General features: G+C 36.0%; 1 protein-coding gene across 1 annotated transcript; it reads right to left on the bottom strand.

Moving 5' to 3' along the window:
• Positions 1-2,452: 2,452 nt before the first annotated feature.
• On the bottom strand, positions 2,453-3,196 carry LOC105622948. The gene is made up of 3 exons (XM_012204355.1): positions 2,922-3,196; positions 2,684-2,879; positions 2,453-2,464 (listed from the first exon to the last, which is right to left on the bottom strand). Exons 1-3 carry the CDS (start codon positions 3,194-3,196, stop codon positions 2,453-2,455), a joined length of 483 nt encoding a protein of 160 aa, XP_012059745.1.
• Between the last annotated feature and the right edge of the window lie 15,377 nt (positions 3,197-18,573).

Raw genomic sequence — 18,573 nt, 5'->3', positions numbered from 1 at the left:
CACAAAGCTTAATTCAAATTGATCATTTGTTGTCGGTAGCGTTCAGTATTAACAGTTTCGCCAGGTTTTAGCAGTTCATAATAGATCATACCTTTCTGATCCATCAAACACAGAGCATTGTCCATAGCGATTTGGCCTTGCAGTCGATGTCGATGGTTCGCCTGGAGTTACCCATGATCTTTTACGCTTAGGATTCTCAAAATATATCCACTTTTCATCAGTCACAATTCGATGGAGAAATCACTTTCTTTTGTACCAGGCGAGCAGCATTTCGCAAGTGGTTTTTCGGTTTTTCTGCTGTCTTTCATTCAGTTCATGTGGAACCCATCTTCTGGATCTTTCCCATGGATTTCAAACATAGGAGACGGCTTCTCGTATCACATTCGCGAGTTGATCCGCGAGTTGTTGCTGAGTTTGAGCGTCATCCTCATCCAACAATGCTTGCAATTCGCTGTCTTCAAACTTTTTCGATGGTTTTCCATGTTCTTCTCAAAATCGCCACTTTTGAATTTTTTAAACCACTCAAAGCACTGCGATTTACCAAAAGTTCACCGTAAGCTTCGACAAGCATTCGATGCGATTCTGCAGCAATTTTCTTCAAATGGTAAGAAAATCAATGCTGTCCGCAAATCGTAGTTTCCAGGCACAAAATTCATGTTCAACGCTATTACAAACTATACTGTTGTATGAAACTTGTATTGTTGTGAGTTGAAAATCTTTGTCAGATGTCATAACAAGGAAAATGGCGTCAATGGCGCCGTCTGACGGCAACTACATTGTCAACTATGGCCATCTATTGGTAAATTCCGATTTCATATTTACATATCTGGTATATGAATGATGATATATGAATTTACTTTAGTAAAGAAATAAAATGAGTTATGAACAGGAACGAGGTAGTTTATGCGTTTTCGATCTCGCAAAAGGTGCTAAAAGACAGATCAGAATGAATTGTCAAAACTGAATGCATGTTAGCTGCAGCGGATTTAGTCACGCTATCGTTTTGAGCAGAAGAAGAGCAACTGCAATTCACAACCGTGTGCTGCTAAACTGATTCAATGAGAAAACATCATGGGAAATGTTCGCACGAGAACAGCTAGATGTCAGCTTTTTGCGCATTTAGATATTCGGTATGAGAATTCCATTCAAATCCACATTGTCTTCCTTCATCAGTGTCTGAATGAAATGCTGATAAAATTACAGTTTGGCTTGCAATTAGTAAACAAATTGAGAGTTGTCAATGACGCAGCGGAAAAAATTATCAAACTGATTACTGAATATAATATGACAGATTAACTTACGACGAAAAACAATTAATAAAAAATAATTCATTATCCAAGTTATTGGCGAATACCAAAAAATGTATAATCCAAATGTAAATGAAAGCTTTACTTAAACCGGTTCAACAAGAAACTTAACTTGCATAACTTATGGAGCTTTTGGAGATTATATGAGACTGAAATTTGAAACGTTTTGTAAAATTTAATTAACCTTATAATATTCGATGCAATAAATAAATTTGTTATTACTTATGTATTTTTTATTCAGACAGTTGTCAACTGCCATCGCAGTATTCTTACGTAACATTGCTAGTTTCCTTTGAAAATTTTATTTTCGTGAAGTTTACAGAAATATTGATAGCTATCAGCTGTCAAAAGACTATTTAAAAAAAATCCCGTTTAAAGCAATATTAAATTTCTAGGTCCTATATAGTAAGCGGAAAAATTCGACCGACGCTGGCCTAACTCTCAATTTTAAAGTCTTTTTTATTTGCTCGATATTGAATGAGCTATATGCTCATTCTGCATAAATTTTGATTATATAATTCAATGAATATTCGTTATATCGAGTAATTTTGATTTCTTCTGCTCATTTCATTAAATCGACAATGTTTACTTTGGATCGTAATGAAAATTTACGCAAAATGAGCTTTCTGACTGTTGGCGATCTTGCTGAGCGCACGAAGAAATCGTAATGGCGCGGTCAGGCAATCAACGTCCGAGTGTTTCCCGCGGTATTAATGCTTCAAGGGCACTCGGTCGAGAAAAATGAAATCTTCTCTGCTTTCCAAATTTTTTATTAAAAATGCCTCGAGCGCGGGCGAATGTGTTTCACAGCGGATACGGAAAGAATCTTAGCGCGGCGATAACTTTCCACGAGACGAGACACGTGCAGAAGACGAAAACAGTTTGTTTTTTTGTTGCCAAGACGATCTGATATTATTTTTTTTAATCGATTACGCGTGACGCATGCGTCGTTTAGCAATCGACATCCCATGGATTCATCGATTTTTCATAGATGCGATTAGGCGATATAACTAGACGTCGTGAATCATAGAGATACCGAACATGCCGCCCGCCTTGAAAGGATTGACTTTCAATGTGACATACAAGCATGAATTCATTGGCGTAACATGAAACGCGAATTACTCTGATACGATTTAATATCACATTTAGTCATTGCACTGAAAATCAACGTGTATTAACATCTAAATATAATAAGCAAGCGATATAATAAGTGAAAAATAATATAATAAGGCATCCTTAATAAACGTAAAGGAGGCCTGCGCAAGATACGATATAATCAGAAGGTAATAGCTAAAGACACTTAAAACTAAATGTTTGATAACGCATCGACTAGGACTTTTAATTGGTAATATTGATAGTTTAGATAGTAGCCTCACGTAGGAACTCTTGGCAGTTTTGACAGTTGCGGTGCGCGCGATGCCGTCGGAACCAGGATGAACCCGCCCCATTGCCCACTGAAGCGGAGCTAAGTTCGGCTGCCTTATGAGCACAAGTTGATTTGTCGATAGCTGAGTTCCCTTGTTAGCCATCCATTTGGTTCGGGCTTGTAGGGAATGATATTCATTACTCCACCTGCGCCAAAAATGCTGCCGGATTTGCTCTACGCGTTGCTACCGTAACCTATTTTCGTTAACGTCGCTCAAGTCAACGCAAGGAAGACCATTTAAAGTCGTGCCAATCAAGAAATGTCCCGGACTTAGATATGCTAGGTCATTAGGGTCGGCGCTTAATGGTAAGAGGGGACGCGAATTGAGAATCGCCTCAATTTCACAGAGGATCATTTGCATTTCTTCAAAGGTCAAATAAGCCTTGCCCACGATCTGAGTCATGTGGTATTTTGCAGATTTTACGGCTGCCTCCCATAAATCAACCTCGAAAGTGAGATGCATTAGGCGGGATGAAGTTCCAAGAAATTTCTAATTCGCGAAAAAAAATTTTAATTTCGGATTGGACTTGTGAATCATTATACATGTTGTATAATTCTTGAATTTGTTTATGCGCGCCCACAAAGGTGATCTTGTTGTCTGAATATATGTGCGCGGGTCTATCCCTACGCGAAATGAATCATTTAAAATGCAATAAAGGCTTCGAACATAAGGTCACTTACTCTAGATGGACCGCCTTCATGGCGAAGCACACAAAAAGTGAAACGTACGCCTTGTGACTCCGCGCATTTCGACGCTTTCCCTCACGTAACAAGAGCGGCCCAGCATAGTCTATGCCGCAACGAGAGAAAGGTCGAGAAATGTTAACTCGGCTGGCCGGTAATGAGCTCATTAAGGCCTCTGATTGATTAGGTTTAGCCCTAAAACAGGTTATACATTTCTGTATTATTCCATGTATGGTAGATCGCAATGATAGCGGCCAAAAGCGCTGGCGCACGAAAGCCATTGTGGCTTGCAAACCCGCGTGTAAGTTTCGTGTGTATTCACGCTCTATAATACGCTGAGTTAATATGTGTTTGCGAGGCAGGAGAATTGGATGACACGCATTGAACCCAAGATTTGAATTTTTTAATCTCCTGTCAATTCGCATTAGTCCGCTTTCATCTAAGAATGGAGAGCAATAAGATATTACTAGAAATATTTACAATTTCATTCTTGACTATTGCTTCATATTCGCGATAAAACGCTGCTGCACTGTTCTGCAAATACAATCTAAAACGGTACATGTTTCAACAGGGGACACGAAAGTAGATATACTGTGCTCCCAGTGAGCCTTAGATAATCTTAAACAATGCGCGACATATTTTGTTTAAATTAGAATGCTTGTTTAGTAAGTCGTCAATGATGCAGGAATGGAAAGTGGAAATGGCTATGCGGATTTTCCTTTGTTCGGGAAAATCATTGTCTAAACGCGGGAAGACACTGGGCGGCCAGTTCTTCATCCCATTTTAGAAATTCGGGGCTATTCCACCACCTCTCAGCATCGATTAAGTCATAGGGATTTATCCCACGCGACAATGTGTCGGCAGGGTTGTCGGGGGATGCGATATGACGCCAGCGTTCGACTTCTGTTGGGCACTGAATTTCATCCATCTATTTGCCACAAGGACTAATCACCGCTGCGAGAGGGAGGTTATCCAGTTTAATGCAATCGTTGAGTCCGACCATAGATAAGTCGGGCATTGCGAGAATTCCAAAGACTCTCTAACCTTATTGATTAAGCGCGCCAATAGTAAAGCGGCCGATAGCTTTAATCGCGGTAACGAAACGGTTTTGAGCGGCGCGACGCGAGACTTTGAGCACAGCAACTTGGAGTGATGATCGTTGAGACCGAGCTTGGTGCGAAGATATATGCAGGCTCCGAACGCGTTGGCTGGCATCGCAAATTCCGTGTACTTCCACGATTGGTTGATGAACATTGAATTTAATGCATCGAGGAATTTTTAATTGATTCAAATTACTCATCTGTGTTCTGAGAGCGATCCAACGAGTGTCCTGAAGAACGGCCATCCATTGGATGGCCAATTGCCACAAATCTTGCAAGATGAGCTTTGCGATCACAATGACCGGACCCAGAAGGCCCAGAGGATCGAATAATTTGGCGGAAAGTATGACTCGTTTTGATACAACGTGAGGTTCTGTATCAAGTTTGCAGAGAAATTGAAACGTATCCTGACCCTGTTCCATTGCATGCTCAGAATACAGCAATCCGCAGCATTATCTCTGATAATGACCGGCACACGATCACGATTGCCTGTTTCTAATAATTCAGGGCAATTCGAAGCTCATTTGCTTAATTCGAATGCTCCTAATTTTAATAACTGAATGATTTCATCGCGAATCAGTTTTAATTCGTCGACTGTATCCGCTTCGGTGAGCATGTCATCGACATAAAAATCTCGAAGGACGCATACTGAATCGCGATTGAATTGATGAGCGTGCTGCTCGGCCAAATGCTTAATGCATCTGGTGGCCAAGAATGACGCGGAAGCTGTCCGTAAGTGACGGTAGTGAGTACGTATTGACATTAGCAGAAAGATCGTTGCGCCAGAGAATTCTCTGCAGGCGCGTCTGAGATGGATGCATTAAAATTTGCTGATACATTTTTATGATATCAGTGGTGATGACATAAGTGAAAAAGCGGAAACGCATTAAAATTGAGATCAAATCTTGTTGAACGGTAGGTCCCACTAGAGCGCATCGTTTAACGATACGCCGGAATTGCTGCGGCAAGATGCATCGAATACAATACAGACGCTTGCCCGACCGTTTTAAAGACGCAATGGTGGGAAAGATAAAATGATATTGTTTCTTCTGCAATGGATGGCTCCATGCGTCGCATGTATCCCAGGTCGTAAATATTCGTCGAGAAACGCCGCATATTGAATTTTAAGAATAGGATCATGCTTGAAATGTCTCGATTCCCCTTAATCGCTTGAGAGCAGAGATTCACTTACGTGAATCGCCAATGTTATTTAACATTTGTTCTCTGACTGAAAGCTTGACTATATATCTATCCTGAGAATTTTGAAACACGTCTAAAAAGTGACGCTTGCAAATGTTTTCCTCCATTGTGTAATTGTGTGGTTGCGTGGAGATATCGTCCATTTGCCAGGCACGACTAACATGTTCGTGTAATTCCGCATTGGTTACAGACGCGTGAAACGAGTGGACCTTTGCGGCGGTTGATGTGGTGCTGTCCAAACGACCCGCCAAAATCCAGCCCAGTTGTGTTTTTTGGAGTGTTGGGTGTTTGTTCGAAGACTTGATTTGACCAACGCATATCAGATTCCAAAACAAGTCCGCACCGATTAAAAAATCAATATCCGACGATATGTGAAATCGCGGATCAGCTAAACTGTGAATGTTGCGCGGAAGATTAAATTTGTCTCGCCCCAAAGAAAACGTCGGAATTTTGCCAGTAATCCGATCAGTAATGATGCATTCAATAGATGCGGTATACGAATTGAGTCGCGATTGTAATATGATTCCAACCACGTAATTGGTCGGGGTTACCGTATCGTTGACGCCGCAGATCGAGAGGCTTATTGGACGCCTTTCTAAACCGAGAGCTTCTACAAATTTTGTGGTTACGAAGTTCGCTTGTGATCCGCAATCCAACAGGGCTCGACACGCCCTGCGCGAGCCGTGGCTACCGCAGATGAGCACTACCGCAGTCGAAAGCATGACTTGTTCGTTATTAAATGATTCTAAAGCATAATTCGATAGGAGGGAGAGGGGAGGAGTTGCCTTAGATGCAACTTCCTTATCGGTATTGTTAGTCGATGGGTCTGCGGCAGAGGATATAGGAAGTAGTGTATTGTGTTTTGCCTGGCAGACCTTGCATTGAACGGAAGTGCATTTACTTGATACATGAGAAGAGGAGCGCAAGCAATTGACGCAAAGTTTGCGATTGCGAATTTCCGCGACCCTTTGTGATACTGGAAGTGCCACGAAATTTTTGCAATAATAAATAACGTGTTCTCCTTGACAGAAATTGCATTTTGGTTTAACGGTAGCCGCGCACGACGATGACCGCTTAACATTTGGCTGCGATTTTGCCTCGATCTTCTTTGCGGAAGTGGTGCTAGCCTTTGTGGTAATCTCAAGCATCTCACATCGATGAGCCATAAAATCTAATCGCTGAGCGACGGCTCGTGGCCCGTTAAGGAGATTCCCCACTCGCGTAACGTGATTGAGTCAAGTTTAGAGGTTAGAATGAGAAGATGATCCCAGTATATCATAGGACACTTCAATGCCTGAAGGACGTGCAAATGTTTCGAGACCCCGTTAGAGATTCTTCTAAGATCGATTGGATTTTCCCTTGTCATAGTCGGCAAATCCAATAGCATGACATGAGTTTGAATAATCACGCGCTTGTTGTCATATCGCTCCCTGAGAATTGCCCACGCGACATCGTAATTAGCGTCCGACAATTCTAACGAACTGATTACAGCGCTTGCGTCGCCGATGAGTGACGCTCGCAGATACTGAAATCTTTGCATATTTGATAGCGAGGTGTTGGAATGGAAAACAGAGTTGAATACCATATATCGAAAAACGGGAATCATTTATCGTACTTACCGGAAAATGTCGGTAAATTTAGCTTAGGCAACCGAATGTGCATACTACTATCTGAATCGCGAGCATTCGAAGAGGACGGAGAAAAAATGGACGTTTGCAATGACAGCGAAGGGGAAATGAGATCGCGGATCTTAATGGATAACGCATAGTATGCTTCTTCGAAACTGTCTCGATCATAGCCTTCGGACTCATCTAAAGATTCTAGACGGAATTGCACATCGTTATATTCCGCCCAATAGTGTTCGAGTTTCGCCCTCCGTTCATTGAAGTGAGTAACTATTGACGGGGTAATGGCGGCGATTGACTCTATATAAGTTCTGATAAGCGTACATACCGCCTTTATGATCATGCGTTGTCGTTTTAGTGTCGCGATTTCTGGTTGATCGACTATCTTGAATGTGTGTGCGCACGCATACACGCAACGGACGCGGCGGAGGGAACTTAGTTGGCAATGGAGACAATGGTCTTCCTTACCTTGTTACGCACGCAATTAATCCTACGAGAGAATGCGATAGATGCTAGACGCCTTCCAGTCGAACGTTGTTGGACGGAAATGTTCCTCTCGCAGATAGTGCGAGTCCCGATGAGGGATGACTTCCGTTTCACGTCGTTTGGATTGGGCATTTTCTGCCGTCGATAGGATTCCGCTCGTAAAATGCTGATTCTGCGCCAGGATATGACATAATATGAGCCGGGCTGCGTCTCTGAAGCTTAGACGCGGGCCTTGACTGCTTTATTGAATTGTGTGCTGCCGCTGGTGCGATGCTTGCACTGATTGTTGTTACTGCGACGCCTTTCTCGTCTCGATGTGGTATCTTTATCTGACTGCCAAATTGCTGCTCGCCACTTCACTGAGGCTAAATACTTGAAGTATCCGGCTCGAAGGATCAAAAAAATGTTGGCAATCTTGCTGAGCACACGAAGAAATCGTAATGGCGCGGTCAGGCAATCACTGTCCGAGCGTTTCCCGCGGTATTAATGCTTCAAGGACACTCGGTCGAGAAAAATGAAATCTTCTCTGCTTTCCAAATTTTTTATTAAAAATGCCTTGAGCGCGGGCGAACGTTTCACAGCGGATGAAAAGAATCTTAGTGGTAGCGCGGCGATAACTTTCCACGAGACAAGATGCGTGCAGAAGACAAAAACAGTTTGTTTTTTGTTGCCAAGACGATCTGATATTATTTTTTTAATCAATTATGCGTGACGCATGCGTCGTTTAGCAATTGACATCCCGTGATTTATTGATTTTTCATAGATGCGATTAGGCGATATAACTAGACGTCGTGAATCATAGAGATACCGAACACTGACAAATAAGACTGATATATTTGGTGCTTATAGATGCTTATAAAATATATTTTTTTATTTTTAATAACTTCACTGACATAAAAGCAAAGCATGCAGTGCTATCAGTGTTAAAATTAGAGAAAAAGATTAATTTTTTTTTATTTTATTTATACGTTTATGAAAAGCTGTGTACCTAAACGGTTAATCTTTTTGTTCCACATTAAATTTTGGTGTACAAATATTTCTACATTTATGTTGTCATTTTTTATTTAGAGAATTTATCTTTATTAAAACTTTGTTATAAACATAACAATATACGTGTAACTGTTTCATTGATTACAGAGATCGCAGCTATGTATAGCTGTCAGAAATTTATTTGGTTTTTCGATTATTTTATGTTTCTTTCTTTATAACGTATATGTTTCTTTCTCTATAACGTTGGTTATAAATGAAAGAAAAAAATCTGTATTGACAAGGAATTTTATCTAATTCCGACAAATAAAATAATCTCTCAATGTATTCCTCTGCTGAGTAACATCTTTGCGAACATTACATCTACCCGTGTCAAATTTTTGAAATTACTAAATACTATTTGATCCCTATCCCTATACTCTAACGAACTATTATCGTTTTCTTCATGATTAAAATTTTCACAATTAAATAACTCATTTGGACAACACGTTTTCTGAAGTCATAAGGTAATTATGTAGGCATACTAAAGCCTTAATCATATTACATTGTCCAGACTCTTACATACACTTCTATTTGCCAGCGAGCAATTAATATCACGAAAGCATTCTCTTCTCGTTCTAGATAAACGAAGCTCTAGATAATTGAATATACGTTTAGCATCTCCCAAATCTTTTCTGTTATATGGACGAAGTAGGTATGTTTTTAGGGAAAGAGTTCTCCCATAAATTTATGACGAATAGGTATATTTATTGATGGTTAATTCTTTGACGGAGGAAGATCAACATTTCCACGTTCCAAATCGTTTCCAAATTTTGATCTGCTTCACACTCTACCATCGCTTATAGAGCCTGAAAAATAAATAATTAAAAAATTATGATTCTATACAATTTTCTTGAATGTAAATATAAAGATAAAGTGAAAAATTGTTCACTTATCATACTGATCAATGTCAAGTGAATATTGAGCGTCACATATAGCTAAAAGGACAATACTGTTGTATTTGTGAAAGTCCGACTCAATGTTTGGAGGACTGTATTTTAATGTGTTTCTCATCTATTGCTCCGATAGTTGAGAAACTGCCATTTCAAATAAAATTCATCAGTTACGCTAAATTTTTCATTATTTTTAATCGAGAGATATTGGTTGAAGAGCAATCCAAATTGCTTCGCATACCTCAAGTATAATTTTACATGCTGTGGATTTTCGTATTTGAAATTTTCAAGATTATGTATGTACAGCGTTTCCATGAGCAAGATAATTAAAAAGTTGTAATATTAACAACTATTTCATATAAAAAATTTTATTACGTACTTCAAAATGTAACTTACGATAGTGTTAAAACAATATATATAAGCTTACTGATAGAGGTTTCTATCTACAATTTTCAGGCTTTGGTAAAAATGATGATATCATTTCATCCAAATTTATGAGGTCACATTCGAGTAAATTCAAAAAATTTATGATCGCAATTTTTCATGTACGTAAATTTGTTATCATATTGTCCTTGCAGTTTACGTGTTTTATTAATCGATCGAATTCACCATCTTTATTTTACCACTTTTTTTTCATTACAAGTTTACATAAGTTTAATGCTGTTGCATTTAAAGTATAAAATAAAAATAATAGCAAATGTTGTTTATTCATTTTCAGAATTCAAAAATAAAACTTTAGAGATTAACAATGTTAAGAGCACAACAGACAAACACAGTTCAGTTGCGTGATGGCTTGCATTCAATGTAGACATTACTTTTGCAACGTGATTTGTATCACGCGAATGCGTTCTGTGTTTTTTCTGCATCTGCGAACTGCGTTCTGCATTTACGACTTATATAGACGGCCCTTTTTACAGATTCGGATTTTGCGTCACAATATCTCCGCTTATAGGATAGAGAAAAATAAAACACATTATGATGTAATTAGATCGATTAAATGTACTTAAAACTTGATCGAGATAACCGTTAATCTGATAATCTCGGTCTGGCGCAATTCGCTGGCTCACGTAAAGGAATACGGCAATGTCTCATGCCATGTTTTAGCACCGAGACACTACAATGTCTCTAGATATGTTGTGACGTAATGTTTTTCACCATCCATCATAAGAGTCACCCGACCTGACCGAAATAGCGCGGCAGTGTCGTCCTATGTTCGTCCCTGAGCGGATGTATCAGCGTTTGTTGCAATTTTCGAGCGGCTTTTATCGTTATATTTCGCGAAGTATTATTATTGCTTGCGAGTTTATTTAGGATAATCGGCGGTTCGATATATTATTTGTTGTACAAAGCATTGTCTCACCACCTAAATTAGCAAGAAAGGAGATAAAAGATTCATATCGGAAGGCCACTCAGAGGAGGGGTAGCAGGTGATACCGTTCTAAATTTTTAAATTTTAACGCTCTGTGTATGAATCTGTCATCTTGTCGCTGAATTATTTACAGGCAACTATTAAAGGGAGTGATTGAAGCGGCATGATCACTCTCTGCCACAGTACGAGCGAGAGATTCCACTATGGTGCCATGGGAAAATCTCTGTCGAGAAAGAAATTTCGGAAGTGGGGATCGTCTGAAAAAGGAGTCTACCAATATCCGTATTCATAGTCTTTCCTTGAGGAATAAAGATTTCTTGTTCCTCATTTTATATTTCATAAATCTTCCTTGATCTTGAAACAAGGAGTCTTATTAGCTTTCTTTTCTCAAGGGAGGTTACGAGTTTCCTTGAGGAAGAGATGCAGTCTTCGTAACCAAACAAACTCTTCCAAATTTAATTCGTTACATTGGTCTTTTTATTTTTGATAGCTTTTAATTTAGATCTGTCGCATCGATAATTATTTTTGATAGCTTTTTTTCAGAAATAAACACCAAAAGCATTTTCTCCTTTTTCGTATAATAAGCATTATGCGAATTAATAATCGATTGGAACCACTAATGCATATTAATGCCGTTGTACGATTGATTTAATTTGAGTATAAAAATAAAGTACAAATATTTCGAATTATAAAATACATATTTTACCGTACAATATAATGTATTGAATATTTCACAATTTAATCGATTTCTATATTTATTTATAAACATACATTTACGTTATTTTGTGTATATATGACGATTTTAATGTGCATCAGTGCGCACTAAATGCACCCAATCAAATTCGTTATTAATTTTATTTTTATTCATTATTGTTATAAAATGTTTAATCATGACTTTATTTAATTAACAATGTCTTTATAACCTTTAATATTCATTATTCACGATATGCATTATATAGTATGACATGCTGCCTTCAGTAGATTACTAAAATCCTTAAAATATTCCTTCCTTCAGGAAGGCAGACTTGAGATCCGTTTATGAAACAAAGAGGTCTTAGAAAATCGAGGAATCCTTCTTGGCGGCTTCCTCTATCCTTAAAATAAAATATGGTTATGAATACGGGTATAAGAATGTTCCTGTAAGGATTACTCAGAGGAGAATTATGAAGATGCCAACATTGCCAACCATAAATATCATATCCAGAATGCGCAAGAATTCAGGGTGCGTGGCGCTATTACGACTCGTGAGGTTCGCGACCAATTAGAACGCGATAAGGCTTATCATGTGGACCTATGATCGCCGTATTCCCGAAAGTATCTCGAGTACGGTACTTATGTTATGGCAAGTCTTCTTAGCAAACGAGAAATTATTGAAAAATGTTGAAAATTATTCATTGAAGTGATGTCGAATCAAGTTTTTAAATTTTTTAAATCTAATATCGTAATTCTTGAATCAGTATTATGGATTAGTTATTTATTTTCTGTATCTCACCCAATGTGCATAGAAATGAAACGTGCGATCAATTCGATTGAATCCGTAATTACGTATTGATAATTTATTTTTGGTATCTTACCCAATGTTCAACGCAATGAACGTGCGATTAATTCATAATTTAACCTGCGGTACTAAAGAATTGTCTAACATGGGAATCCCACCAATTAGGAATCCCACTGCTAATCACAGATTTCGGCAAGTGATATCATTGAAAAGTACATACCGAGATGCAAAAGTCATTGCCTCTCAAACAAAAACCCGAATGTGACATTACGGAATGAACATTACGGATCCACGGCGACAAGGTAATTTCTAGATATAGTATACTCTGACCACGACAGTGCAGATTATATATAGGAATCATTCTATTGCCGTGAATCTGTAATGTTGTATACTCTGTGTATAGTATTAGGACTCGTTTGGGAAGAAACGGTTCATATTGTACATCTGTGATCATCTTGGTGCATGCTTTCCACGATAAATCACTTTTTGGGATCGCAGACTAACATTTCATTCCTGAATCTATATGAATCGACTAGAGTTCGCATTATTATATTTATCAAGATGTATAGAAACAGATTCAATCTCTATAAAATTCATCAATCTTTTTCGCGGATAATGTGGATTCGAAAATCCATGATTCATACGGATTTATCCAATTCAATCCATTCTCGTTTGCTGGATCGTTAGCAGGTGCATGAGAGGAAGAATCAGATCATCGAGGAAAATCGAGAGCTTGGCTAGGAGGCTCCCGTGATGAGACGAGTGTATTGTAAATAATAAACCGCCGATTTCTAGATCGGAGGGCATGTTTTCAAAATTTACAATATCAAATTTCGTTGAGTATTTTTGTGAGTAATTACATCACATTTGTGAGCGCGCAGCATGTGATCGTGCCATCCTGTCCAATATCATTTTACTTTTATACGTCCGCCGCGGCCACAGGCAAGTCATTTTGTATTGTATCGTTGCGTCATATTCTTGTATTTCACGTCTTAATGTCGATTGTTAGATTTCAGATAATATTTTCGCATATTTTAGAATTTCGAAAATTTTCTATCATAACAGTTTTCGTTATTCTCGTGATCGAGCTCTAGATCGGATTTGTTTACGTTAGCGCGTAGCACGGTTGATTATCGCTATGATTATCGTATTACGATTAATTTCCTTAACTACGATATCAACTCTTCGTAGAATTACTTTAAAATTTAAAGCTCGTTCCGTTTAGAAAGAATTCTTTTATCTAATATCGCGTGTCAAGAACGTATTTTGGAAGAGCTAACTCCTTTTTAATGCTTTGTATAACGCATTATCGTTAATTTGCCAGCGTGTACGAAATAATATGAACAAATGAAAGAATATACACAGTTCGACAAATAATTTTTAAGAGGGCCTATAAAACGCTATAAAACGCTGTAGAAACAAAATATTCTTATGCTTATTGTTTTATTTATTCAAAATAATCTCTTCTTGTTTTAATACACTTGTTACAGCGATTCAAAAGTGATTCAAATGCATGATGCAGCTCATTTTATGGTGCCTCTAGTGCCGTATTAAAACTGTTTGGATAGTTGGAATGTCTTCGAAAAAGTCTTTTCAATTTTAATTTCAATTTTGGGAATAAAGAGAAGTCGTACGAAACCAAAGGCTGAATATGGCGGATGATTGAATACACAGACTTGATTTCGCCAAAAATTGATGAATAATGAGTGAATTGTGAAATGGCGTTTGTCGTGCAACAGCGACTAACTTTCTGGATCTCGATATTCGGGACAGATACGACGGATTCTGGCCGGATTCTTCAAACGTTTCAAAATTTCGAGATAATAGTTGCCAGTAACTATTTGACCAAATAGAGCGAATTCTTTATGGATAAAGAATTCTTTGCTATCGAAGAATGTAATAAGCATTGAGCGACTCTCTACCATCCAAAAATCGTTTATTTTTTTTATTACAAGAAAACATTTGATCGACTTAAACAAGCGTTATCATACACTTGCTGCATCAACCGGAATGTTTCTGATACACTTTTACCAAGTTTTGCGTTGAATTTAATGACCGCTCTTTGTTTGTTGTATGATAAAATTTCAACATCGATTTAAAATTTGTTTAAGAAGAACTATCATAACTTTGTCATTTGTTATCCGATTTGCATGAACTTGAGTGCATTTGAAAGAAGAAAATGTATCTTTTTAATGATGCTAATGTTCAACAAATGGTACCACTAATTGCTGAGATATGGTGCCAGTCTTAAAAATTATTTGTCGCACTGTGTATTTATTATCATTTTATTGTTACAAATTCTTCATATTTTATATTGTTATATTGCCCTATTCGTTCTTCAAAATATCCTCCGTTCCTGGCCTCGAATCGTTCCCTCGTTTCTTCCTTTTTCTTCAATTTTAATTGGCCTCATCAATCTATTCTTTGACAGCTATACTGCATGTATGTACCAAATATTTTTTATTTGGGAGCTCTTCAACCAGCTCAGGCATAGTATTGTTCTTTGAAGTTTTCTTATAGAGTGCTAACTACTTTTAAACGTATAAGATTTGAAATTCTTATATGATGAAAAAAATTCAATTGTGAAAATTAAAACATGTAATGATCTTACTATTTCGTCAATAGATAAAATATAAAAGTTGTCTATCGTATTTAACTGAATACTCAACATTACAATGGTTGAATTTTACAATTTATTGAATTTTTTCAATTACCTACATTGAAGATGACCCAATAATAAGGACTGAAACGTCTGCAATTTTTATTTCATTTCTGAATATATGATATTGTTACATATCAACAATCTATGTTAGCTCACATTGGCTTTTTACAATTAATTAATAATTAACATTAACATTAATTTATTTATTTATGTATTATAAATTTTAATCATTTATTATTGTTTATTATTATTATATATTTTATAGATATCATTTTTAACATTGACATTGTTTGTTCCACAAGCTTCTTGCCATTTTAATATTAATTCTTCAGAAATCGAAAGAAATGCAAATTTTTGTATCTTTTGTACCTTTTTTTATAAAATTATTTGTGTACGTTTTTATTTGATACGTACTCATTTTTGCGAAAATGTCACTTTGCGTGTCATTTCAAAATTACCGCGATGCAAATATTTAAAATGGCCGCATCTATTATGCGCAGAATGGTACGAAGTTCGTCTCGAAACGACGAATACCCAATATACTTCCATCATGATTACGTCATATTTATGTGCAATATGGCCGCAAATCACGGCTTGTCATCTTAGAGCATTTATCTATATGCTCTGAGCCTGTCATGATCGCGGTGAGCACATAAAAGTAGTAGTGTTTATCACATCATAAATATAATCATACTTTAGAAATAAGGTGGGCAGTGAAAAGCTACTATTTTAGGAAAACGAAAAATCTCATTTGAAATTGTGAAATATTTCTCATTTCCAAAAGACGAAGCTGTTTGCATGAAGTGATATGAAGTTTGTACAAATCAAGATATTTCCGCTATCAAAGGTAAGAAAATAACATACAATCGAGTCGATGTTAGCAATGGCAAATTTAGTATCTTTGAGATATGCAAAAAATTGCTCTTTCCCATTCATTGTACTTAGTATATTCTTAATACATATAAATATAAGAAAATGATAATAAATTTTGTTTCTTAATTTATTTATGAATAGTTTCATGCTCTTGTTGCTTTTTATTGTATTTCAAAGTTTAAACAATAAATTACTTTGAAAATAATTTTTAATAATAAGAAAAATTATTTTGTATAATCGAATGCGTTGTACAGATTTATAGGTTATAAAGGTTATAAGTTGTAAAAGTTAATTTCGACGAATTGCAAGTGTGAATGTGCATTACTCCTTTTTCTTAATAGGAATAATTGGAAAATATTTAATAATCTGATGCATTTAAATATATATTATTTTATTTAGGATGAATATGTTCAATACATTTTGAATCATGTTTTAAAACATCTTTTCGATTGCAACTACTGGGATAACTCTTTGAAAAGTTCATAAGCCGAACAATAATGCAGTTTCCATATTGCATTTATTTAATGACTCGCATGTGAAAAATACGCAATGGCTTAATCACTTTGATGAAGGAGGGATTACATCACTGATACATTTAAAGAAATGACAAATGTGCCAATTGATAATACCAATATCCCTGGAGAAGTGTTGAATGCCTCTACGCACATCAATGTTATACTACAAGAAGTAGTGCATTCATCTGCAGTTGTAGCAAATATGTCAATGGAATGTATTGGTACAATTATTCAAGAAGTGTCGAATGTTCCAATGTATATAAAAATTGCATCGGAAGAAATGGTTCCTTCATGTACAGTTATAGAAAATGTACCAATGAGTTTTGCCGATGTGTCTAAAAAAATGTCAACTGCATCAACACACATTGATATTGCATCAAAAGAAATTGTAGATATATCAAAGAGTATTATGGATGTATGTAATATGGACAATACTTTACATGTAACACCAAGTGCAACATCTATAACAAATCTCCATAGTTCAAATAAAGATGTTGACTCTATGTAAGTAATACTTTAGCTAGATCACCCTAATGTTCAAACATGAATATAACTAATTTTACTCATGTTTTTAAATTTTGTTATATTTTTGTTTATTACAGATTCTTTTGTAAAAAAAAAACGAAATCATAATAATTATAAAAGAGGAATAATTATTAGAGAACAATAGTGTATTGTCATTTTAGAGTTTGAAATAGATTTTTTTGTAATGTAAATAAATATAAAACTACATCTTATAATAAAATATATAAATAAAAAAAATAAATAAATATTAAAATATATATAAATTTAAAGAATAAAATAGTATATACATATGTATATATACATATCATAATAAAATAAAATTCATAGTAAATGAATGAATAAAGAAACATAAAAATACAATTACAATAAAAAAATAAGGACTTTTTGTCCAATTATTCTTTTCCTTCATTGTTCAGCAATGTTTATTAATTTTTGCATTGTATTAGTTATATTTATATATATATATATATATATATATATATATATGTGTGTGTGTGTGTGTGATATGCAGAATATTATTTTTATTGCATATTTTCAGAAAAAACTTGCAACAAGAATTGGAAGCCTTAAAGAAGAAATTTGCAAAATTCAACTACAAGAGAAATTAAATAGAGATCAAGTTACATTTATATTATTACTCTAGTATTTATTGAATTTGCATACATGTATTTTATTTGCTTTACGTTTTTAGCGAGAATCTTAAATTGCAAGTAGTTGCAATGAAGAAAAAATTGAAATGGCAAGAACAAAATTTGTCTTGATACATTGAAATGTGTGAAGTCAAAATGTACACAAATCTTTAGGTAAAGTTTTCACGTCAGGTCAAATGCGAATATTATTGAATTTTAACGTGTAAACTACACGCAAACTGGTCTTCAGAAGATATAGCAAGCGCTATGTCTTTACGATCAATCTCAAAGCTTACTGATACATGAGAAGTGCTATGAAAATGCTTCTCCCTGTTTTTTCAATGCTAAGAAAGTGGGCATGTAATATATAAACATAAACATAAATCTTAGTATGTTAGATACTTCTTACCTGCATGAAATGTAAAGGAAAATGCAAACGCATAAATTCCTAGTTATAATTATATTTGACGAAATCTACTTATATAATAAAATTGTTATCTATTGAAAACTGCAGAAAATTGTTGGATCACACAAGTTGTGCCAGTATGTAATGGTTCGTAATATATTTTCTAAATAAAAATAACGATTATTATAATTGATACGGTAATAATCAAAAACCCTTTGTTCATGATTGTATAATACAGATTACACTTGCTATTGGCATGATATGTGATATGTGATATGGATTCAACCAAAGAAAATTAGAAAGAGTGAAAGGTTCATATATCATGACGAGAGTCATCTGCTGAATCTGA

Source organism: Atta cephalotes, assembly GCF_000143395.1.
Source record: "Atta cephalotes unplaced genomic scaffold scaffold00050, whole genome shotgun sequence".
Lineage (NCBI taxonomy): Eukaryota > Metazoa > Arthropoda > Insecta > Hymenoptera > Formicidae > Atta > Atta cephalotes.
Note: the sequence above shows the minus strand (reverse complement) of the source record. Positions and strands in the feature narration are given on the sequence as shown.

What these genes read in the sequence shown, in the direction of transcription:
- LOC105622948 (XM_012204355.1), bottom strand. Translation starts at nt 3,196, where the DNA reads ATGCATCTCACTTTCGAGGTTGATTTATGGGAGGCAGCCGTAAAATCT. An exon ending in GTTAACGAAAATAGGTTACG is followed by an intron (nt 2,880 to 2,921) that starts GTAGCAACGCGT and finishes TTTTTGGCGCAG; the next exon opens with GTGGAGTAATGAATATCATT.